We start from the raw sequence: 26,179 nt of genomic DNA on the forward strand, positions 1-26,179 counted from the left end.
ACAACTTAATCCAAAAGATGACACTGAAAACCAGAAGATTGAAAATTGATAATCGAAGCATATTTTTATTCCTACAACTTTGCAAAAGAATGTACAACTGCGCAGGAAAAAGAGAATAGGAAGCAATCAGTGAAGTACTAGATTGAAAGTAGTAAGCTGGATTTTTGTATGGTGAGATGATCAATTCTCCGTTTCTGCAATGAAATGGAGCAAACAGCTTGGGTTATTTGATTTCTTGCCTAATTTGATGCTGTTTGAGCAAAAGTTTGGGTAACTGTGTTGTTGTATTATTTATTTCTTGCAACTTCAACAACACAGTTACTCAAAGTTTTGCTCAAACAGCATCAAATTAGGCAAGAAATTATATAACCCACGCTGTTTGCAGCATTTCTTTGCAGAAACAGAGAATTGATCATCTCACCATACAAAAATCCAGCTCACTACTTTCAATCTAGTACTTCACTGATTGCTTCCTATTAATCTCAGACATGCCAATTATCATTTATTATCTGTGGGAGTTAAGAATGATCGATATTATGGAAGCCTCTTTATGGCCACTTTATAGTCCCAATTGAGATTCCCTGTAATCTGATTGTGTTCGTTTCGTGTCCAGTGAAGTGAACTGTGTATATAGCACAATGTTCCCTGTATTCCAGAAATGCATGAAGGAGTTCATCCCGGAACTATTCAGGGAAGTTAGTCCACCGATTTCTTTGAGAATCCCCCCAGAGATTCATCATGATGCTTTTCCAAAAAAATATTTTACAGATCTTCTAGAGGTTTACCTTGGTATTCCTCTACCAGTTTCTTCCCGAACTACTTCTGGAGTTTCTATAATTGCTCCATCAGGAATTTTTGGATGACTTTCTTAAAAATAAGCTGTCTAAAAACTAGTGTTTTACGAGAACGGTTCTAGCTTCGCGAAAGATCAACCAATCGAGCCCAAATCTGGTTTTCAATTTGTTCTCTGTGACTAAGTTTTGACATGGACGTAGTAGAAGATTTGCACTGAGAAAATATATATTGTAAACATATATAATAATGAATTTGTCAACATAAATAACCGACGCAATAAAAATGCGGGTATTCATCAAGAATATACTGATGGTGTCTGAGCTCGATTCCCGAGCAGTACATAAACTTTTCACATAAAGTATCTCCAGAAATTTCTTAAGGAGTTCCTTGGAAAATATCTCTAGGAGTTTCTCCAGGATTTCCTCTAGAAGTTTCAATCGGTTTATTTTAGGAGTTCATCCAGGATTTCCTTGAAAAGTTCCTCCGAAAATTCCTTCAGAAGTTCCTCTATAATTTCCTCTAGCATTTCCCTCGGAAATTCCTCTAGCATTTCCCTCGGAAATTCCTCTAGAAGTTTCCAGAAATTTCGCTGCGAACGAAAGGGCAACCTACCAGAGAAAATACGATTATAGAACTGGCTGATGGGTCAATAACGATTATGAAACCTCGTCATCCTGGGTTCGGAAATTGTTATCCACTAGGTAACTAGGGTAACAGGGCAAAACATATGTTCGGTGTTGTGTATTTGTCCACCTGTGTGTTTTACTTTATTACGCATTTGTAGTGTTACATTACAAGATGTTCTATTTTTTGTGCATCTAGAGTCTAGAGTGTTACAATATTTACGCAATGGATTCCTCTTGAATTCCTAAAGGAATTTCTTCAGCAACTTTTCCAGAAGTTTTTCAAAAATTATTCTTCAAGTTTTTCCCGAAACTTCTTCTAGAGTTCCTTTTAAAATTTCTCCGAGAGTTTCTTCGGGAATTTCTGTAGGAGTACCCTCAGGCATTTCCCTGTGAGTTCCTCTTGAACTTCCTTCAGGAATTCCTTTTGGAGCTCCTGAGGGAATTTCTCTACTGTAGGCTGTCCTTCGGGACATTATCTAGGAGTTCCAATGGGACTTTTTTCTAGGAGTGTCTCCGGAAATTGCAATAGGAGTTCCTCTAAATAATTGTTTCGGAGAATTTCCATAAATTCAACAGTGTCTCCGGTAATTCTAATAGGAGTTCCTCCGGAAATTACTCTACGAGTTACTATGAGGTTTTCTTAGAGTTCCTCCGGGAATTTATACTTGAATTGCTCAAAAAGTTTCTTTAGAAATTTTATTAGAAGTTCGTCCAGGAATAATTAGGGTAAGTGTAGCAGTTATCGCCATAGTGGTTCCCTATTTGGCCATAGTGGTAGTTTTGAAAGTTATCAAGCTTTGACCTTTGTGTTTAACACTCTTGAAATTATGCAAAATTTTGAATTATTTTAAATAACCAAATAGGAAACCATTGTGGCGATAACTGGTACACTCAGCCTATCTGAGTTCCTCCCAAAATTTCTTTTGGAGTAGCTTTGAAAATTCCTCCATGAATTCCCGTCGGGAGTATTTATAGGAGCTCTTCCAGGAATTCTCTAGGAGATCTTTAAGGAGTCTCCAGTCAGTGCCGGATTTAGGCCTCGGGGGACCCGGGGCAAACTCTTTAAAGTGGGCCCCCAGAATCAAAGTTTCGAAAAAATGAACCATACAATTACGTCTATTTTCTTAATCTTATGTATTATTATATTTTTCATGTTTATTGTTTTGAGCCTAATATTGAAAACTTCTGATTTCTGAACTTCTCTAAAATTCCGACAAATTGAAAATTATACGAACATTCAATTTGATATTTGGCTTAAATATCAAAATGCTAGCGTAAATGATATCTTGTTCAGATAGTACATATATTTTTGTTTAAAAACTTAGCGTTCAGTTAAAAATCAACTAAAACATGGAGCAACTTTATTTGAGATTGCACGAGATCGACGAGTAGGGGAGACTGAGGATACTTGATCCCTGGGGAGATCATATTTTCTCGGAATCAAAAACAGTTTTCTTCTAGCATATTTTTTCAAAAACAACATCTTGACAGACGACAATGTTTTGGTTACAATTGATTTTGATTGTGCATTGCATTATTTTTAAATGGCTGATGGTTTGTTTTCAGTCCTTCAGAAATTTTTTAGGCGATTCCGAAAAATCTCAATAACTTTGTAAAAATTGAACCGAATCGTGTCAAAATTTTACAGCACATAGTGTAAGTAAAATACTATCAAACGTATTTATTCAAACAGGGCTGTTATATAAATATTTTTATTATTGCAGCTTGGCATATACAACAGTTACATGGGGAGACTTGATCCCTCGAGGATTACACACACATTATACATTTGAAGAAAAAAAATATATTTGGAAGCCTCTACTTTCTCGGAATTCTAGTATATTTAAAGATAAAACGTGTCAGATAATTATTATTTTTATTACACACCATAAAAAGAGGGATCAAGTCTCCCCATTTTCAAAATACAGCATAACCTTAACAATTTAAGGACGTCTTATAATTTCAAATTCACCATATTCATCAAAAATACAAGAAAACTTGAAATGAAAATGAATAGGAAGCTTCTGTAGTTATTTTCCCTTTATATTAATTATGTACTCAAAAGGGGATCAATTGTGGCCCATTTTTGAAAAATACATCATAAGACATGCCTCCATAAAAACACAGTTTTGAAAAACTTTAACAATAACTTAAAGTCCTTCTGTTGTGCATAAACTTGCAATAGATGTTTACCTTCCATTCTGTACGAAAAACGGATCAAGTTTTGTGTTTTTCTTGAAGTAATAGGCACATTAAGAAAAAGGGATCAAGTCTCCCTAGTCTCCCCTATATCAAGATTTAGATTATACAAAGATAAGTCTCTTGGGAGCAACTGTAGCAATAAATCTTAATATCTCCAGAAAAACTCAACATAAAGATATGGAAAGCTACTGTTTCGAGGACACTTGCTTTTTAAAACTAGCCTTAACTCCAGAATTCATTACACTAGTTTACAGCATTTTTGAACTCGGTAAGCTGATGATCATTTTTGGTGTAGAATCATGCTCTGAGTACGAAAACGCGAAAGAAAAAAATTACAGTAGAGCGAAAATTTTTTCGACTTTCCATACAAGGTTGATGATTTTAAATCGATTTTTGTTCTATTTTTAAGCAAAGTCGCTCACTTCGAACATCTCATTCTCTGTAAGCAATGCTCCGATTGAGCTGAAATTTTTACTGTAACTCGCCTACATATGATTTGTCAAATAAACGTCGAGAAAGAATTTTTAAGTTAGTTTTTTCTTATTGAAAAAAAATACATATCTTCAAAAAATTTTGGAAATTTTGCTAAAATTTAAGAAGATCGTCCCTAGAACTCGCCAATATCTTGAATTTCATCAATCTGACGCAAAACCTGTATTCAGATGATCGAATGGTATTGTATTCAGCTCTTAATTTATGGAAAAAGATTTAAAATTGGTTGAACAAAACGCAATATATTTGAATTTTAGTAAATTACATATTTTGAAAAGTTGCAAAACTCGATATTAAGCTAAAACTCAAAAACTGTTCTACTTAAAAATTTTTGAAGGTCGGTTTCGAAATCAGCACTAAATTGTGCTTCAGAAATTTTGGTCGTTGACAGAAGTTCACGACTTTCGTTTTATTTTGTAAACTTGTGTTATCTTCTCTTTCCCATGATAGCAACGAACTGATGCATATGATTATTAGGCATTTGTTTTCAGAGTATAATCATAATCAACAGACGTTTGTATAATCATTGTGAAATAATAGATAAATTTGTGAAACTACTGAAATTTATATGTATGTACAATAACTCTCAAAAGCTTAATCTTTCATGCACTCTGCTTAGAGACACTTTTTGTAGCAACTTGCAGTCACGGAAAAGTGTTTCCATTTGATAAGAACTTTCAAGGGCTTTTAGAGAAAATCGCGTATTTTTAAACACTGCACCAAAAACTATGAAACTTTTGATTTTGAATTATTCTTAACCTTCCAGGACGTGCGCCATCAAGCAGCTGAAACTGCACTGCGCACGCGCTGTATACGACGAGCGACGTCCTCACTGGGCACTGCTTCTCACCTTAGTGTTTCATGAGCACTTCCACAGTAACTGTGGAACTGTCATTAACAAAGAGTTTCCTTTATCAATGACCATTTCGTATGTTTATATCGTGTGGCAGGCACGAAGACACTCTTTACCTGAGGAAGTCAAGGATTTTCCTTTACCGACCGTGAATTGAACGCGTCACCCTTAGAATGGTCATGCTGAATATCCACGCCTTAACAGCAGTGGCTATAGGGGCCCTGTTTAAAATATGAACGCCCATTGACGTGAATCTTATATGGTTTCGTTGAAAAATATAAATTGTATTTCGGATTCTTGGGGGGCCCCCTTCATCGGGGGGCCCGGGGCACTTGCCCCCTTTGCCCCCCCTTAAATCCGGGCTTGTCTCCAGTAATTCCTCTCGGCTGTCGCTCGGCAATTCCTCTAGAAGTTCCTACAAGAAATCTTCTAGGAGTAGCTTCAGGAATCCGTTTAGAAGTTTCAAATGCATTTTTTAGGAGTTACTCCAAGAATTCCTCGTGGAGTACCTCCGATAATTCCTCTAGAAGTCCCTCTAAAAGTCCAATGACTTTTTCCTGACTATTCCTGTAGAAGTTCCTCCAAAATTTGTTTCAATGAGTTTTTCTAGGAGCTCCTCTTCTAAAAGTTCCAGAGGGGTTTAGGAGTTCCTCCAGGAATTCCTCTTAGAGTACCCCAAGGAATTTCTCTAGGAGTATCTCTGGGAATGCCTTTGGGAGTTCCTCCAGGAATGCCTTGAGAAGTTCATCTGGTAAATCCTTTATGTGGTCCTCTGTGAGCTCCTCCAGGAGTTCCAAGAGGATATCTTTTTCTGGAATTCTCTCCAGGAGTTCCTCAAGAAATTTCTCTGGAAATTTCTCCGAGAATTCTTCTAGGAGTTCCTTCTGGAATTTCTACAGAAGTTTCACCGTGCATTCCTTAAGGAGTTTCTTCAGCAATTTCTTTAGAAGTTGTTTCACAAATTTTTCTATGAGTTCCCCCCGAAAATTTTTTTGGACCTCCTTCAAAATTCCTCCAAGAGTTCCATCGGGAATCCCTCTTGGAGTACCCCCAGGAATTTCTCTATGAATTCCTCCTGGAGTTCATACTCCAAACTGTTCTTGAGCTTAGATCCTAAAGTCTACGGTTGTAACGGTAACTTCTTTCATTATACGAAGCTACGATTTGTAATCTATCATGTCCAGTAAGTCTTCTGAAAAGTTAATAGACAATATCAGATCAGTCGGGATCTATCATGTCCAGTAAGTCTTCTGAAAGTACAATAGACAGTATCAGATCAGTCGGGATATACTAGGTCATCCAAACTGTTCTTGAGCTTAGATCCGAAAGTCTACGGGTGTAACGGTAACTTCTTTCATTATACAAAGCTACGATTTGTTATCTATCATGTCCAGTAAGTCTTCTGAAAGGTTAATAGATAATATCAGATCAGTCGGGATATCTCAGGTAATCCAAACTGCTCTTGAGTTTAGATCCTAAAGTCTGCGGGAGTAACGGTAACTTATTTCATTTTACAAAGCTACGATTTGTAATCTATCATGTGTAACGGTAACATCTTTCATCATACAAAGCTACGATTTGTAATCTATCATGTTCAGGAAGTCTTCTGAAAGTTCAATAGACAATATCAGATCAGTCGGGATATCTCAGGTAATCCAAACTGCTCTTGAGTTTAGATCTTAAAGTCTGCGGGAGTAACGGTAACTTCTTTCATTTTACAAAGCTACGATTTGTAATCTATCATGTGTAACGGTATCTTCTTTCATCATACAAAGCTATGATTTGTAGTCTATCATGTCCAGTAAGTCTTGTGAAAGTTCAATATATTCCTATATCTATATCTATAACTATATCTATGTTCGGTAAGTCTTCTGAAAGATCAATACACAATATCAGATCAGTCGGGATATACTAGGTCATCCAAACTGTTCTTGAGTTTAGATTCGAAAGTCTACGGGAGTACCGGTAATTTATTTATTATACAAAGCTAGATTTGTAATCTATCATGTCCAGTAAGTCTTCTGAATGTTACTGTGGTTGTTTTTATCAGCTAAGCTTCATAACAGTAAGGAAGCCCATAATATCCCAAAAATATGTATCAACGCTTATTGTTCCTGTAACTGCTTTGGTAAGTAGAGCGGATTATGTAACTAACGTAGTGGCAAAAGCTATTATCGCAAGTGTATACCTGAAGCTATTGTCTCCGAAGTAGTTTTGTTGATCTAGAATATCTGAAAACAATCTTGAAATGACTCATGATATTCCAAGGGATTACAGATTGAAGTTTAATGTTCATTGTGAGAATAGGTACTGTTACTATCAAGCGCTAAACTTCAGGATAGTTTGGACTACCCACAATGTCCCAAAGGTTCATAATAATATGTAGTATCAGATTGGTCCAGTCACCGCGATTGATTACTCAGTATATCAGATATAGCTGATGTTACGAGTGTAGATCTGAAGTTCTGAACTCAAAGATAGTTTGGCTGACCTGGATTTCAAGAACATCACGAATCTATAATAACAGCTATGCTATGAATAATAGCTATGCTATTATTTATGGTGAAAACACATTTTTTCTTGTAGATTTTAAGGACTTAATTATAGCACAGTTTGGGCGAACCTGAATGTCCCAAAAGTATATAATAATAAAGTAGACTTCAGATTGCCTCAATAACAACGGATAAGCAGATATGGCTGTTGTTACGAGTGTAGACCCGAAGTCCTGAACTCTAAGGTTTTTTGGCTGACCTGGAATATACCTGTAGTGTCTTTGAATGACATTTGAAATGTCAAGAGCTTCGCGGATCGCAGCAGATTATGCAATACTATTATTTGTTGCGAAAACATATAAAGTTTTTCTTGTAGATTTGTAGGACTTTATTATAGAACAGTTTGGGCGAACCTGAATGTCCCAAAGGTTCATCATAATAAAGTAGACTTCAGATTGGTCCAGTAACCACGGATTAATATGCAACGTTACTCAGTATAGCAGATATGGCTTTTTTACGAGTGTAGACCTGAATTTCTGATCTCCAAGGTAGTTTGGCTGATCTGGAATATCCCTATAGTGTCTATAATTAGTATTGTAGATGTCAAGAGCTTCATGCATCCCAGTAGGTGAACTATGCAATGCTATTAATTGTGACAGATTTGAAGGACTTCACTATAGGACAGTTTGGAACATCTAGACCGTCCCAGAATATAAAATGTTTTGATTCGATATTCATCACAATATTTGATGAGATATTTCAGAAAATGTTTTGACCCAATCTCGCCCCTCTGACCCATTAATGTCATCCCCAACGTCGGTACTAAATCTTTGCCATATTTCTTTCAGTAGTTTTACAGTTAATCTCAAGCAGATATTCGTTGTTTAGCTTGAACCATGGACATGTTGTTGCTTGATATTATGTTCTCTAGTACCGGAGCTGCCGATCATGCAATGGAAGTTTTAAGAACCATAGGGGTCACGAAAGACGAAAACAAGGTCCTAACCTCACCTCATTCACATTTTTTTTTGACAAAACAACAATGGTCTGCTATGAGTTATTCGTCGTGTTCAATCCGTATCACACTCGATCTACTAAAATCGGGATTGAATCAGTAAACCCTGTCCAGAATCACCACTCACAATGACCATACAACTTATCCTTGTTCCAAAAAAAAAACCTCTCTAGAACCCTATCAATATAAAACCAGCTCGAACCCTGCTGGGACCCGCACGCTTGGATTACCTTCGCTTGCGCTTCCTTGGCCAGGCGTTCCTCCTTGGCCTTGAGCATCCGCAACCGCTGGAACAGGGGCAAACCGGCCCCGATCACCTCCGGTTCCGGTTCCTCCTGTATCGATTCCTGCGGTGATATGGCAGAGGTTACGTGAGTATGCGGCGGGGAGATTATTTGTGCGGTTGTAGTTGTGGTGGTGGTGGAGATGGCAGTCGCGGCCGCGCCAGCGGCGCTCGCTTTCGCGGCACGCTCTTCGCGGTCCTACGTTTTTATTCGTTCGTTCGTTCGTTTGGAATATTCGCGCGAGAGTTCGGTATTTGATTTGGGTAATTGAAATGGATGACACACATGTTTTACGACGGCGTTGGTCACACATGATTTAACACACGCACACGCGATATTATGTTGTAAATTGGTTGTAATTCACGGTATCGGGTGGTTTTGTGGTAAATTTTCAGATATATTTGGTGGTAGTGGTTGTTGTGGTTATTTGTGGGGTACACGTGCAGATTACACACACATAGAAATAAAGAAAAAGAGAGAAAAGAAAAGAAAACGTTCTAATATCTAATATACTATTGGTATATACAATCTAAAAAGGGTTTACACATTGATCTTAAAAGTGTCATCGAATGCGGTGAGCTTTGGATAGTGTGGATGGGTGAATTAAAAATGTGGTGTAAGGGTCCTAACTAACGCTATCTGAAGATAAAGGTGTGTCTAACCTTCGAGCAGTCGCGTCTTCGACCACCTTCAGCTACACCACGCTTATGCTGTGTGCCATAAGCGTGTTTTTCATGGTGCGTGTACTCAGTACAGGACGCGACCGCTCCCGGATGAATTGTAAAATGTTATAGCGTTTTAACTTGAGAGGGAGTTATTCAGCGTAAAGCGGATAAGCTACAAACGTTTCAAAAGAAAACTCAATAGTAAAACCAGAGGTGCTGGGATTTTGGCTAGTAGGGATGGAACCCTCGAATAAGTATGGGTCACTGACACACACACACATATAAGTAGCGTAACACCGGGAATGCTGTTTTGGTAATGTCCAGTTTTTTTCTGGGATGACTGTAGCCTACCGGTAGATATTAAAAGTACACTGGAAACACTGTGCGTTTTAAAGTTGTAGGTATAGAAAAGTTATGTATAGATAACAGCCATTCGGGGGCTAATCTTCCTTATTGATAGAGTAAAGTAAGGCAAAAGCTCGAATGGGGTTAGAGTTTCTTTTGAAGTTTTTGAGCTCAATTTAGATTATTTCTTTCGGGTGTCAAGGTTGTTCAAAGCCTTTTTGAAAAAGAGTCTTTTCAATCCAAAAATTATGAAAATTGATCAATATTTCGAAAAGTTATGACAAAATGTTGGTTTTTGGTATAGTAATGAAATTGAAATCATTTTTTTATTTTGTAGTGTAACTAGGTATATTTTGAAGATGCTTTAGCATGTATAACTTTTTGCAAAACAGATTTGGAAGTCATATTTTACACATAGTAAGGCAAAAGTTCGAATTGTGGGGCAAGAGTCCAAGTCTTATGACAACTTTGAGTAAAAACCTGAAATTCTGCAAAATGTACATATTAGCTCTTAAAATTATGGAATTTGTGAGAAAATTCGATCAAAGTTGAAAAACATGTTGTTTATCTGAATTTGGCGAAAAACTACTATTTTTGGTGCAGTAAATTTATCCATGATTAGGGTAAAATCCAGATCAAACTTCACAGTGTATTCCAGTTCCAACATCAAGTATCAATTGGTTTCAGGTATTCCTATTATAGAAGTGTCAAAGTAATGTGCTACGTTTATTGAAATTCCACAAACACTACAGAGGATACACAAAATGATCGGGACAGGCAAAATTTTCACTTTTGAAAAAAATGTCCATTTAGCTGTAACTTTTCGAAAAGTACATCAAATGTACTCAAATTTTCATTGTAAGTTGATCAACTAGTTGTGTATCAGTGGACAAAATTTGGAAAAGATCTCCAAATTCAATGAACCGAGTGACACGAAATTTTGAAAATTTATGACTTACATATGTAATGAGTTCTGAAAAACGTTTGACTCAACTTAAAAATATTAACAAGAGAAAATGTTATAGCGAGTTATAGTGAGAATATTCGATGCACTTTTCGAAAAGTTACAACCATTTGATTTTTTTTTTTTAGAAGGGAAAATTTTGCCTGTCCCGATCATTTTGTCTATCCCCTGTAGATTCGAAGAGTTCGAATAAGACGCACACATACAAAAAGTGTTGTAACTAAACATTGAAAAGACATTTGGCGTAACTTTGTTCAGCAAAATTTCAGCTCATGGATGGTAGAATCACCACATGGTATTCATTTATTTTTATCTGCTTCGATTCTTTGAAAAAAAAAAAGTTGTATTTTCAACTAGGGTCGGTCTTTTGCCCCACCTTACACTACTAGACTTGCCCGAATATGTGTGACAGGAAATAAAAACTGTAATACTCGATCCCTTGAAACGCCCCTGAGACCCCCTACTTTCTCCCCATTAAGGCGAAACTGGATCCATTTCCTCACTTTTTGGTTTTTGATTTTTTATAAAATAACGAAGCAATATTTTCAAAATCGGTTTTCGTACACATATAGAGTATGGATCAAGGTATCTCCTGATTTTTTTTTTCGTGGTGGAAAATGTTTTTCGTTTTCGCAGAAACCATTTTTGAGTGAAATTTCACAAAAAAATGGTTTCTGAAAAAATGGAAAACTTTTTCCACCACAAAAAAATTCAGAAGATACCTTGATCCATACTCGACATGTGCACGAAGACCGATTTTGAAAATATTGCTACGTTATTTTATGAAAAATCAAAAACCAAAAAAATGAGGAAATGCTTCCAGTTTCGCCTTAAAGTCCACTGGGATTCCTGAAACGCTTCTGGGTTCCTCTCCTCGCCTGCTCCTGGGGGTTTGAGATAGGGCTGTGAGGTTTCCTGGAGATCTCGCTGGTCTCGCAGAATTACGGCAGTGAACAACACCCGTTGAAATTCCCTGAAACGTTCCTGAATGTCTATGAAGCGCTTCAGAACACTCCTAAATTCTAGATCAAAAGCGAGACGATGGTGGAAAGCCAGTGAATTAAAAAAAAATGAACAGCGAATATAAAATGGGAGAAACATTTTTTATTACAGTACAATCTATTTTTTTTCTATCTGATATTATCAACAGCTGATGCAAAAGCCTGGCTTGTCTGTGCTGGGCTTTTAGATTCCACCTAGAATACCAGCATCAGCTCAAAAAGTTCCTTCACGAATATTTCCAACTAATATTCAAAACCGTTTAATAGTATAATCCATTTTTTTATAAGATTTCTTGATAAAAGAAGATTCTTAATTGCATTCCGTTAGAAATGCTTCATGGATTTTGAATTCCTTCAAAATGTTTTTAGCATAGAACTCTTCTGTAATTTTTTTCTAGGAATTGTGATTTTTTTACGTTCTTTACGTAAATTTTCCTCTAGGAGTCCTCAAGGAGTTCATTCAGAAGTTCTTCCTGGTATTCCTGAAGAAGCTCTTTTAAGCTATTCTCTAGAAGTTTTCTGCATGATGTTTTCAGCAGTTTTTTTTTCCGAAATTTGTCAGGACTTCCGAGAGTTCCTCCGAAAATTTCTTCGGGAATTTCTCCCGAAGCTCCTCCAGAGGAAGATATTCCTGAAGAAACTCCCTGAATGATTCCTGTATAACATCCCAAAGGAATTCTTGGAGCAACTCTTGAAAAATTCTTGAGCGGTTTTCTTCAGCAAGGATGGGAAATGTTATAAAAATTTAATTTTACTAGAAAAATGTCATGTCATCTTTTTCATGGAATTACGTGACATTTCCCATCCTTGTTCTTGAGAAATTTCTAAAAAAAACTTTGAGGATTTTTGGGAATCTCGGAAGAAATCCTGATGTCCGGGGAACCACTGAAATAATTCCTGTAATGTAAAAGATAATGTACGTGCTATCACTAAAGCCTAAAGCCACGATATAGCTTTGATGGAACGTCAGTTTGAGATAATATTTCTCCAGTTTTGTCTTCGAGTGGGATTTTTTTTACGATTACCCAGTTATTCCACAAAAATTGGAATCGCTCTGAAACACTGAAATAATTTTCCCACTATTGGTGAGTTACTTGGAATATTTTAAAATGTTTCAATTGAGAGCCTCAGCCATAATTACTCAGGGCACCAAGAGATTTGTTCATGTCGGAAAAAACGGAAAACCTATTAAGATTTGTTTTATATCATTTAAGCCACGGGTTCCTAACCGGTGGTCCGCGGCCCCCTGGGGGGCCGTGAAGCCAGTCCAAGGGGGCCGCGACGTTACCAAAAGAAATTGTTAAATTTTTATTTTATTTTGTGCAAATTATATCCATTTAAAATTTTGTATACGGCCACCCCCAAAAGGCACAATTTGAGGAACAAAATTTCATTATAAAGTGCCTCAGAAGAAAAAAAAATTTCGGCTGCGCCGCTGTTTTTCAGCTACGACTCAAATTCAATGTGCATGACATTAATGTTTACGAAATGTGAATGTCGAATAAAAAAACGTATCATTGAACGTCGAAAAAATCTCTCCCACAATAGATTTCTGGCTACGTCACTGTTCCAAAAAAAAAATCTGTTTCATTAATTTAATTCATATTTTTTTTGTAAAAAAAATTAGTGGGCCCCAGATGTTTTGACAATTCAGGCCAAACATGTCTAAAGGTCCTATCTGCAGAAGAGAGGCTCTCTTTGGTTTTCCTCTCTTTCGTTAAAATCTCAGCTGTTTATTTGTATTATGATTGTCTCCTTGCATTGAACGATGGTCCAAACAATCGTCTTTTGATTTATACTGCAAAAGCAGTTGAAAAGTGTACCATTACATTGCAATAATTGAAAGAGAAAGTGATCAAAGAGAGCCTCTCAAATGCAGATAGGACCTATTGAAATGTTTGGCCTGAATTCTTAAAGGGGGTCGCCACCTGAAAAAGGTTGGGAACCCCTGATTAAAGCAATGTTGCCAGTTGTTAATAACACGAACTACTCTATCAAATACTGAATGACACTTGGTGAAGTCTTAGACCTTGCTCAAGTTCATTAAATCATTTTGATTTTTCTTTCTGTTGTTGTAAGAAATGTTATTATAGCACATGTTTGAACGGCCGTACATACAAAATTGTAACTGCGCATGCCAGATCAAACCGAGGATAAAACTCGAAAAAAAAACATCCACAAATGATTATTTTTAACTTCCATTTTGGCTTTACCATCAGATATGAAGCTGTAAAATGCTAGCATAAGTAGTCATTAATTACTAGCTAGTGCTTACTAACCGCATCAGAAGCAAACATGAATTTCCGATTAATTTTATGAAAGTGGACTATTTTGCCTTTATCCGTTTTATAGATATAGTTTTTGCATCTAATAAACGAATTCAACATGCCGCACCTAATTTGCATTCTCCTACGCCAGAGAAGCGAAAAAAAAAACACATTTAGGCTCTTGTTTAATGTTTTAATATGATTTGTGCGGTTTGTTATTATTGGATTTCGTCCTTTTCAAATGTTCCGCTTGCTGCTTTGAATCTGACAGTACCCGGATTAAAATTTTTCGGTACGCTGACGTTGCTCGGCAGCTGTCAGGAAGCTCCCGGGTTGGTTTAATCGTATCGTAGAGTGGCAATACTGCTTCTAGATAAATGCCACAGAGAAACAGACGTTCTGATCGCTGTCCATCGATCACTTTTTTATCGATTGATTCAAATATTCTGTAGAAGGTCGATTGATCAGTTTCGGTGCTGGCTTCGTTTTTGCTCCTGTTTGACGTTTGCTCCCTACCGCCACCTAGTGATGGCCCGGCCAAACACAGTACGTTTAGCATTGGGCGATTACGTTTTCGTGCCGATGATTTTCAACAAAGTTTGTTGTAAGTGTTACGTCTGTTTCTCTGTGTAAATACTATTGCTGGAGGCTCTATGGGAGCTTTGTTCAGTTATTTTATTTGCGGAACATTTTATTTTACGATCAATCCAAAGTGATAATGTATTTAAGCAGTGTTGCCAGCTAGCGCAGGAATATTTAATCATTAAAGGATACTCTCGTCTACCATTGAATCAGGTACTCTGAACCAAGATTATTTTCTTGTTTGCAGAACAACCAAAATTGGTGTCTAATTGGTAATACGGGGTTTTTATTGAGATATCACCTGATAAGTGTTAACAGTTGTCATAAAAATGTAAACCACTCTATTTTTCCAATTTTTTTCCACTAAATTCTGTCGAAAAGTTAAAATTCTACACATCTGCATTAGAACATGTTTCAAATTTCCATTGTTTCTCGTACAAACACCAAAATAAGCTCAAAAACTGATTTTTTACTATTTAAATTTGTTTTCAAAATTACTTCAAAACAGTAGGCTGTGGAATTTTGTCTAAGAAAGAGTTGTTTATTTTGTCATAATGAACAACATTGCCGAATATGCGAAGTTTTCAGGACGCAGAACTAAAGTTAGATGGTGGCGCCCCCTATGCGCATTAGTTACGAACTACTAAATTCTTGGCTATTGATTCCCCTGACCATAACAAAAACTTTGTCGAAGACACCATGTACCGGAAATGCTTCGTTTAGGAGTAATTATTTTGTCCCGCTAGATTGCAATCCTGGCCCTTAGTGCAGTGTTGCCAGCATTTGAAATCATATGGTTCGATCCAGATCCGACCCAAACAGAGCGAGGTTCGCTCTGCCGACTTTTTTCCGATCCAACTCGAGCGGGGTCCATCAATTGAGCAAATATTAGGTTGTAAACTTTCATTCATGGTACTTGCATTATTAAATTAGGGCATCACATAGTATTTCAGCATTCAGTTGTGCACTGAAAAAAGAAATTTCCTGAAAATGCTCAACTGACAGTTTGAATAATTTTCACAATGTTTACATGTTGACTCGACTCGGATCTGGATCCGTTTTCGTTCATTCATTGTGAATCAGCTCTAATCCAGGTGCAAATCCGAAAACGACATAGTTTCAAATTTCCGCCACGGACATTTGTTCGTAATAAGCACGAAGATCGGCCATCAATTACCAATCAGAAACGAGTGAGTAAATTAGTTCAGCTCCAGCAACAAAAACCACATAAGAATGCATTCTTATTTGTGCTGAATCGTGAAACACAGTTATCGATCGAGCACCAGTTTTTCCAGTGTACACTTAAGCAATGGGTTATTGTATCTAATCTAACACTCGCCTAAACAGAAGGTGTCAATAACATTAGTGTGCATGGGTGGTGTGTTGTTGGTAGTGGTAGTGGATTAATGAGGATGATGTGCGATCTTTTCGTTAGTTGCACAATGCAGTTCATTCTCAGATAACTGACTTGTTTCTCCTTGAGTAGCCGCAGTCGCTGCAGCAATGGAAGCCCTGCGCCAATGGGACTTGGCACTTTTTCGTTATCCTTGCCCTCGTCCTCCGTGTGGATGTCATCCGACTTGACCCGGGCCATCCGGCGAAGCGCAGTTTTGGGCGTTTTACTGCCACTCCCACTGCCGCCGCTGGTATTACCCTGCAGTGGCTGCATCTCGATCGACTCGTTGCTGCGCCTAGTTGTTCCCGTTCTGTAATCGGTAGAACCCGAACAATTCAAACAGGCGGGATGGATGTTGGGGTCGGACTTACCTGGACTTACGCAGCGCGTTCTTCAATCCCTTAACATCACTTCTTAGCTTATCTACGATACGTTTTGAGGCACTATTATCACTACTATCACCTTGGTTATTGTTGTTATTGTTGCTGTGTGTGTTGTGTACGTTTGAGCTATGATCACTGCCGTGGTGGTGTTCCTTGGCGGCATGCTTGCTGGCGTGCTTCTTGTTCACGCAGCGCACCTCCATCAGTCTTTTGCGTCCCAGCGTCTGGAGGATCTCTTGTGCTTCCGGGTAGTCCTTCATCGCCGTCAGAACGTCCTCCCGGGATAGCGAGAACAACTCCGAGTAGCCCACCGAACGGACATCGGCCGTTCGTCTGAAAATGCAGAAAGAGTTCTTTCATCATCCGACAACCATAGCCCCATCCAATACTCACTTGTTCAACCCATCCAGGTTGAGTATTCCGATTTCACCGAAAAAATCGCCCGCCTTCATCGTCGTTAGCACCTTGCCCGTTTCGCTCAGAACCTCCAGAATCCCGTCGGCGATGATGAACATTTCGCGGGCAACCTCGCCCTTCCGGCAGATGGAATCCCCCGGCGTAAAAATATAGGCCTTCATCTTGAGCACCAGATCGTGCAGGAACTCCGGCTGGCACTCTTGGAATATGGTAACCTTTTTGAGCACACTCAGATTCACGTGCAGCGCCAGTTCGGTTTTCAGCTTGTCCGGCAGCAGACCGAGCGCCGTGTTGATGTCCCCTCCGCCCTGTATCCGACCGCGAGACCAGCTGTAGTCGTACCACCGCAGGACGCGACGCTTCATTCCACCGGGGACCTGTGGGGAAGAATTTCTCGAGGTTATATGAATCACGTGAAGAACGGGAATTCTAAAGGAATAACTTCTGAGCAAGTCGCATACCTTATGATGTCGCATGTACGTTTTGGCACCGTCCAGCAGTCGTTCGAACTCCAGCCGGTTGGCGTTTCGGTTTGTTATCACGTTGCCCACCTGACCGACGATGGTGGCAAAGATGAACACACCGATCAGGTAGCTGACTATCGTGAAGACGTACCTGGCAAAGGTGATTATTGGGTTCAAGGAAGTGGAAGAATACAGCTAAGGGTTAGTAATGTGGCAAATGAGTTACATATCGATGAACCGTCATCCAAGCCCGAAGATCAAAGTTTTCGAATATAAATGCGTTCCACTGTTGGTTATACGATATAATTTCGAACGTTTTAACTAATCAATTTGAATGCCTAGAGGAGGAAAAAGTTTCTATTCTTGGAAACACAGGAAATTTAGAAGACACAGAATGTTGATTAACTGGATAATTGAGAAATGAAATTGCGAAAAAAAGTCGCGTTTTGGTGGGATTCGAGCTCACGACTCCGTATTCGTTAGACCGGCGCTCTAACCAACTAAACCACAGAACAGGTAACGAGTATGCGGTGAAGAAAGAAAAACTGACTGTAGGCCTACATTACGTACACTTCTTCTTTCAGAATTGCACCAAGCCACAACCACGAGCGTGTTGAAAAGTTAACATCTAAGCCAATAAAAAAGAGATAACAAACAACCAAGTTAATAGAAAACCGAAAGTCCCGATACCCGAAATACATTTTGGCCAAATTCATAGAAAATACTTGCTATATTCAAAAGAAGGAAGAGTCTGCTAAATGCACTTTCGGCCATTTGTCCTTTCGACCATCCATCTCTTCGGTCAATTGTCGTCAGATAAATATGTTTCAGCTATCTGTCCAAAGACCAAGTTAACCTTCGATGCAGATCGACGAGTAATGTTGTACCAAGGAAATCCTAGGACACCATTCAACGCTTACTGTGAAATAACGCAGTCAATAGTCGTTCTTCAAACGTCGCAGACGCACATATTGGGCGGCTATTTTGGGTGGTGTAAAGAAGATCAAGAGGGGCGAAGTAAACTAGGCGGATTTCATCACGGTCGAAGGCTTGGACCACAAACCGCTACCGTTAAACCAGCAATGATGTTGCAACTATAGAAACCCTAATTAATCCACCTAGTGGTGATTACACCTTTCTCGTGCTTTCGAAAACCCATTACAACAAAACTCAAGTTGCAGGTTGATGACTATCGCACTTTTATACGTTTAACAAAAATCTATTTCAAGCCACCAGAAATCATATCGTTTATTTGGCATTTGATATTTGAGCCTTAAACTTAAAAAAAAAACACACACACAATCTTGAATTTTGAGTCGCTATTTTGGGTTTAAGTCCGCCATCCTGGAAATTCTGGTCGCCATTTTTGTACTACAGACTACCCACACCAGATATACCCTTAGGTTTTAGAGCCTAAAACTAAAACTCCATTTTTTATAGTCGAGAAAAAGTTTCACAAAACTTATCAAATAAAGTATAAACCTTCTTCTTACCATCCTGAAACATTGTGTGCTGTTGAATGCAGGAGGCAAGAGTGGTACTTTATGCGATAAATGCCCTGCATGAGTCGCAGATCAAATATCAAGGGCCTGCTTGCGATCACCAATAGTGACTCACAGCTCCCGTAGCAACCGTGCCATTGGCGATAACTGTTTCGTAGTGAATTCTCAGTTTTGAAAAAGTAAAACACTGTAATTTTATTTTCCCGACGTTTCGATCCATGTGAGACCTTCTTCAGGGACTCCATTGAGAATTCTATTCATTGGGCGAAATAAGTTATATTCATTAATTAAATTAAATATTTTTGGAATACGACCAGGTCATGATAAATTATCTCTCTATTATTGGCTATTTCCGGTCAAAATTGATTTTAAGCGAAAGAGACGAACCAGCCAAGGGCTGAAACTCACTATAATATAGCTAAACCAATCAATCAATTTTAAGCGGAATTGCTTTATAGCTTCCAACAGGAAAAAAAAAAAACAAAAAATTATAAAAAATCCCCTTAAAGTCTACTCACTACCATACGAAATCAGAAACAAAACTTGCAGACAAACCACAAAATTTATTCCGACAGCCCACAGCCCAACAAAGGGCGATTAAACGCAGCTGTACGCCTATAACCTCCCTGAGGAAGGCCAGAAGCGTTTCCAGGCGTTTCAGGAGGTTTCAGAGGGCTTCTAGGGGGCTTCATATGCTCTCAGGTGAACTTCACGGGAGTTTCAGAGGCGTTTCAAAGAGTTTCAAGTCGTTTCAGGGCGTTTCAGGAGGTTTCAGAGGTATTTTAGGGGGCTTAGAAGCTTTCAGGCGCGTTTCACATGGATTTCATTTGTGTTTCAGAGGTGTTTCAAGGCGGTTCAGGAAGTTTCAGAGAGATTTTGTGAAGCTTCAGAAACTCTCAGGTAAGTTTCATGGAGGTTTCATGGTGATTTCAGAGGCGTTTCTAAGCGTTTCAAGGTGTTTCAACGGGTTTCAGGGCGTTTCACGGCCTTTCAAGAGGTTTCCGGAAGTTAAAAAGTGCCTTCAGAGGGTCGCAGGTGAATTTGACGGAGGTTTTATAGGGGGTTTAAAGGCGTTATAAAGCGTTCCAAGGCGTTTTAGGGCGTTCCAATAGGTTTAAGGGGGGGGCTTCAGAGGCTCGCAGTTGAATTTCACGGATATTTCATGGGGATTTCAGAGGCGTTTCAAAGCGTTTCAAAACGTTTCAAAGCGTTCCAGGGTATTATAGAAGGTTTCCGATGAATTTGAGGAGGCTTAAGAGGTTTTGCAGGTGAATTTCACGGGGGATTCCTGAGGGTATCAGAGGCGTTTCAAAGCGTTTCAAGGCGTTTCAATGCATTTCAGGAGGTCTTACAGGGGCTCTAGGGGACTTCAGAAGATCTTAAATAAATTTCACGGAGGTTTTACAGGGATTTCAGAGGTGTTTCAAAACGTTTCAAGGCGTTTCAATGCGTTTCAGGGGATTTCAGGGCGTTTCAGGGCGTTTCAGGGCTTTTCAGGAGGTTTCACAGAGATTCCAGGAGGCTTTAGAGGCTTACATGTGAATTTCACAGAGGTTTTGAAGGGGTTTTGAAGGCGTTCCAAAGCGTTTCAAAGCGTTTCAGGGCGTTTCAGCAGGTTTCACAAGGGCATTAGGGGGCTTCAGAGGCTCTCAGGTGAATTTCGCGAAGGTTTTATAGGGATTTAATAGGCGTTTCAAAGCGTTTCAGGGCGTTTTAATGCGTTTCAGGGCGTTTCAAGAGGTTTAGGGGGCCTTAAGGGGGCTTCAGAGGCTCGCAGATGAATTTCACGGAGGTATCATGGAGGCTTCAGAGGCGTTTCAAAGCGTTTCAGGGCATTTGAGGAGGCTTCACAGGGATTTTAGGAAGCTTCAGAGGTGAATTTCAAGAAAGTACACTGAAGTTTTTTTTTTACGACGGTAATGGTACCGCGTAAAAAAACCGCGTTATTTCAAAAAACGTCGTAAAAACCGCGTTATTTCAAAAACAAAAGCGTTATTTAAAAAAACGTCGTAAAAAAGTCAAGTCACGTTAGATGTAATCCTGACTATTTTGCGCGTGTTTTTGAAAAAAAACTGTTCTTTTACGACGGGTTTTGAAATAACGCGGTTTTTATTTACGACGTTTTTTGAAATAACGCGGTTTTTTACGCGGTACCGCGTAAAAAAACTTCAGTGTGTAGGGGTTTAAGAGGCGTTTCAAAGCGTTTCAAGGAGTTTTAAAGTGTTTCCGGAAGTTTCAAAGCGTTTCAGGGGGGTTTTAGGGGGCTTCAGAGGCTCTCAGTTGAATTTTACGGAGGTTTTAGAGGGATGTTAGAGGCGTTTCAGAGCGTTTCAAAACGTTTCAAGGGTTTTCAATGCGTTTCAAGGCGTTTCAGGAGCTTTTAGCAGGGTTTAAGGGGGCTTCAGAGGCTCGCAGGTTTTATAGGGTTTTGTGTGAGTATAAACCTCATTAATTAGATACAACTAGTAGCCCTCGTAGATTCGATGACCTATACACAAGGGAGTTATTGGAGACTCTTATGTCGTTTACGTTTTTGATTCAGTTCCAACCTGGGTTGGAACTGGATCAGATCACAGTTGCAACATCAACCCGACTCAGGTTCGCTTGTGTTAAAATTTGTTTGATGTTTGTTTGTTTACACATTTTCCGCCGATCCAGCTCCAACCCAGGTTCAAAAACGAATTCGACATTAATGATTCTTAGAACTCAAAACTTGATAGATCATAGTTACCTGAGGTTGTGTGAGTATGAACCTTAGTTGTAAATCTCTTAGAGACAACCAAATACGTTAGTAGATCCGATGACCTATACTCAAGGAAGTTCTTGCAGATCCTCAAGCTGACAATGAACTCTCCACTCGATAGCACATAGCTACATGAGGCCGCATGAGCATAAATTTCATTCAAAATGCTCCAATAGATCACTGATTACACTTGTAGATCAGATGGCCTTAACTCAAGGGAGTTCTCGGATATTCCTATTCAATCATAGGTACCACCACTTGATAGAACATAGATGCCTGGGGATGTGTGAGTATAAACTTCATTCTTAATGCTCTTAGTTACAACTAGTAGCCCTCGTAGATTCGATGACCTATACTGAAGGGGGTTCTTGGAGAACCTTAAAGAATCATTGGTTGTTCCGATTACGTATACGCAAGGAAGTTCTTGGAGATCCTCAAACTGACAACTCACTTGACAACACATAGCAACATTCAAGGTGGGCTGGTGCGTATGTCATCTGAACTTCCACGATTGCTTCAGGTGTCTGGAACCAGGACACAAGTCATGGGACTGCAAAAACCCTGACAGGAGCATACAGGCGATGTACAGGTGATGCGGCGCCGAAGTCCATAAGGCACAAGGTTGCACCAGTCCACCCACGTGTTTGTTCCGGGAAATCCGTGAACAACAGGCATCCTACGGGTGGTCCAAGGTGCCCGGCCTTCAAGCAAACCGCAGTGAACAAATCACAGTGCAGGTAACGAAGCTGAAGCTGAGCCACTGTGTCGCAGCTCAGCAACTACTTTATCAGGCGGTTTCTGAGTGTGGGATGGATATCGCCATCATAGCGGACCCATACCGAGCACACACCGGCAACAGAAATTGGGTCGCGGATGGCTTCAGAAAAATGGCGCTGATATGGACGACGGCCCGTCCAGGAGATGGTGTCAATTACCTATGAGGGCTTCGTGGTCGCCAAAGTAAACGGGATCTTCTTCTGTACCTGTTATGCTCTTCCGCGGTGGCCAATCGAGCAGTTCACGCAGATGCTGGACCGTATGACGACCGTGCTAACAGGGCGAAGGGAAACTGGAGGAACATCTCCCAAGACCGTTGAAGATAGTGCTCCAATATACGTTCGGCGGTGGGGTAAATTTACTTTGTAGCCAACAAGGTATCTAGGTAAGCATGGAGCGAATCAGAAGATATGTTCACTAGGTCGAACAGCAGTTAATCATGTCCTGTTGAAAGAAGGCCGTCGCGCAAATAAAGAAATCTTCCATCCCAAAACAAATAAACAGTCTCACGTGCATCTCACCATTTGTCTACCATTCCGTTTATCCTTCCTAATATTTACTATCGGCGCACGAGTCATTACAAGTAACATTTATTTACTTCCAAGAGAAACACCTTCCGACAAACTTTTCCCGATACACATCATCAACCTCCAATTGACGACGGTCAACAAGGAACAAGGGGCGGAGGAAACGATGACGGCGGCGAAGATCACCCGAAGAATAAATATCCCATTATTCTGCTTCCGGTCGAACGACGCCCCAAAACGAAACGTGGACCGCGCGCGCCAAGCCGAAGCACGTCTTGTACCCCAACACCGAGAAAAATTTCTACTCAATGACTGAGTTGGTCTTACTCAGAAATCGAAAAATCCTTTGTTTTCTTACTCAGTTTCGGCTAAAAGTGGGACAACCCATTGGCAATGGGTTGTCCCACTTTTAACGGAAACTGAGTAAGAAAACAAAGGATTTTTCGATTTCTGAGTAAGACCAACTCAGCCCCTGAGTAGAAAATTTTCTCTGTGAAGTCGTATAAGTTGATGATGACGGCTCGCCACCGCCTAAAGTTATGCCTTAGTTGCGTGTTTTCTACATCCCTTTTTCTGCTCGTTGCTTGTTGCTGCAGCCCAGCCCAACACAGTGCTTACAGTAATATAGTGGTCGACGACTGGCAAGGCAGCTTATGGCTGGCGGAGGAACAGTGCGGCGGTGTAAGCTCATAAAAGGGAAATACCAAGCGCAATATAGCGCGCTTCACTTGGAGGCAGACGTAACGCGCGCGCCTTAATGTCTGTTTATCGCATTACATTCGAAAACTTTGATTTATTTGCTTGGATGAGTGAATTCGGTGCTGTTTATTTTTATTGCTTTCGGGTGGATGCCCCACGTCCCCGCGTTGAAAGGTGGTGCGGGGGTGGTCGGTCGACGATTGGAAACGACGACGACGGAATGCGAAGGAGAGAAACTTTGGCCCGCGACTGGAGACGTGCGAGGGTTGATGTACGTAGGAGCGTTCTTCGGGGTAATTTGAGCATGTCGGTCTCGTTTGCTCGCGTATGGGATGGCATTTACTGGCTGTTAGACAGGTTCACGGTTCACATTTCAATTAAGCAAAATGTATTAATTTCTTCTGTTTAAAAACAGTTTTCTAAAAGTTAACATGAATTTTTCAAAGAAAACTTCTAGACGTTTCTATTGAACTAAGATTGTTTCTCGGAGTTCCTTTAGGCATGAAACGATATTTGTTTACCAAAACAACTAGACTGGTCAAAACTTAAAGGAAGGTAATCGTAATACCTTGCGTTCTTTTAGTTTTGTACTTCAAAGATGTTTAGAAGATCTTTCTTTACAGTGTCGTTAGCGCGTTTAATTGGCTAAGAAAGCACTACGGACCTATTTTACTCAGAAGAGATTTGACTATTTCAAACGAGTTTTGAAAAAAACTAGTTGTTTGAAGTTTTGCTACAGGGTATAATATTATTACCAAATCTGGGTGGGATATTACTTTATAAAGTTTATCCGAAAATGGGTTGTGCGTCGTATGAAAAAGCAAATAGTTTCAGACCTAGCAGTTTGACCTTTTTTTCTTCTGAAATGCTTAGAACGCATTATCGATCATCACATCCGTGATGTTCATTTGGCCAATATGCCTCTTTATATGAACTAACATGCCTACTAATCTGTAAAGTCCACTGTGACTCTTTTACACAAAGTTGCTTACAATATCAAGAAAGCATTCATTCAAAAGCAATATTGCTTGGGTGTTTCCTTAGATATCTAAGATTCCTTTTGAGAACGTGCATTTTGAAGCCATATTGGAAGCCGCACGGAGGGGTCATGGTATTCCTCCCATGGTTTTCAATTGGATTTACTAAATGCTCAACAAATAACGCATCTTCTCGTCAAGCGGCGGTTAGAAAATTGAATGCTTGTGGATGCCTCCGAGGAGGAGTTTTATCATAACCTTTGAGGAATCTCGTAGAAGATACGCTATTGAGGCACATAACTCAATAATAGCGGTTTTCCTACTTATAACAACTGTCTAACATTGTTATGTAGTAAACGCAATGAAGCCAGCTACGGAATTTCACCAATAGTTTCTTAACAGTTTGCCATGAGTTTCCTGAGAATTTCTGCGGGAGTTCCTCAGAAATATCCACTGAAGTTGCTCGAAAATTCCACCAGGACTTCCAAAGGAACACATACAAAGGTTCCTCGGGAATATCTTTAGGAGTTCCATGGGAATTCCTCAAGGAGTTCCAGAAGATCTACGGGAATTATTCCAGTTTCTTCCTAGAGAAGCTCCCCGAAAATTCCTCCACGAGACTTCCTTACGAATTTCTCCAGAATTCCTAGTGAATTTTTCCAAAATTTCCCAGAGAATCCACCCGGAAAGTCCCAGGACATTCCTCTATGACCCGTGAGTTTCTTGGGAATTTCCCCAGGAGTTCTTCGGAAGTTCCTCTCTGAGATCCACAATAACTCCTCCAAAAGATTCTCGGGAACTCCACTAGGATTTTTTCGGGAAACCCACTAGGATTTCCTCGGGAAACCCACTAGGATTTCCTCGGGTAATCCTCTAGAACTTCCTCGGGAAATCCTTTAGGATTTCCTCAGAAAATCAACTAGGATTTCCTCGGAAAATCCTCTAGGATTATCTCAGAAAATCCTCTAGGATTTCCTCGGAAAATCCTCTAGGATTTCCTCGGAAAATCCTCTAGGATTTCGTCGGAAAATCAACTAGGATTTCATCGTAAAATCCTCTAGGATTTCATCGTAAAATCCTCTAGGATTTCCTCGGAAAATCTTCTAGGATTTCCTCGGAAAATCCTCTAGGATTTCCTCGGGAAATCCTCTAGGATTTCCTCAGAAAATCCTCTAGGATTTCCTCGGAAAATCCTCTAGGATTTCCTCGGAAAATCCTCTAGGATTTCCTCGGAAAATCCTCTAGGATTTCCTCGGAAAATCCTCCAGGATTTCCTCGGAAATCCTCTAGGATTTCCTCCGAAAATCCTCTAGGATTTCTTCGGAAAATCCTCTAGGATTTCTTCGGCAAATCCTCTGGGATTGCCTCGGAAAATCCTCTGGGATTTCCTAGGAAAATCCTCTAGGATTTCCTCGGGAAATCCTCTAGGATTTCCTCGGGAAATTTCCAGGAGGAATTCCCGAGGAATGCCTGGAGGAATTTCCGAGGAATGCCTGGCGGAATTCCCGAGGAATTCCTGGAGGAATTCCCGAGGAATTCCTGGAGGAATTCCCGAGGAATTCCTGGAGGAATTCCCGAGAAATTCCTGAAGGAATTCCCGAGAAATTCCTGGAGGAATTCCTGGAGGAATTCCTGGAGGAATTCCCGAGGAATTCCTGGAGGAATTCCCGAGGAATTCCTGGAGGAATTCCCGAGGAATTCCTGGAGGAAT

General features: G+C 39.8%; 1 protein-coding gene across 3 annotated transcripts in view; it reads right to left on the reverse strand.

Moving 5' to 3' along the window:
• The window catches only part of LOC109409049 (uncharacterized), a 699,030-nt gene that overhangs the window by 17,574 nt on the left and 655,277 nt on the right, over positions 1–26,179 (reverse strand). For all 3 annotated transcript variants that reach the window (XM_062858932.1, XM_062858935.1, XM_062858934.1), the window contains 5 exons: positions 17,241–17,394; positions 16,756–17,156; positions 16,351–16,695; positions 16,052–16,289; positions 8,706–8,957 (listed from right to left, as the gene is read on the reverse strand). In XM_062858932.1, coding sequence (XP_062714916.1) covers positions 8,706–8,957; positions 16,052–16,289; positions 16,351–16,695; positions 16,756–17,156; positions 17,241–17,394 — 1,390 coding nt within the window. The remainder of the gene's footprint in view (positions 1–8,705; positions 8,958–16,051; positions 16,290–16,350; positions 16,696–16,755; positions 17,157–17,240; positions 17,395–26,179) is intronic.

This window comes from Aedes albopictus, chromosome 3, assembly GCF_035046485.1.
Source record: "Aedes albopictus strain Foshan chromosome 3, AalbF5, whole genome shotgun sequence".
In the NCBI taxonomy this organism is placed as follows: Eukaryota; Metazoa; Arthropoda; class Insecta; order Diptera; family Culicidae; genus Aedes; species Aedes albopictus.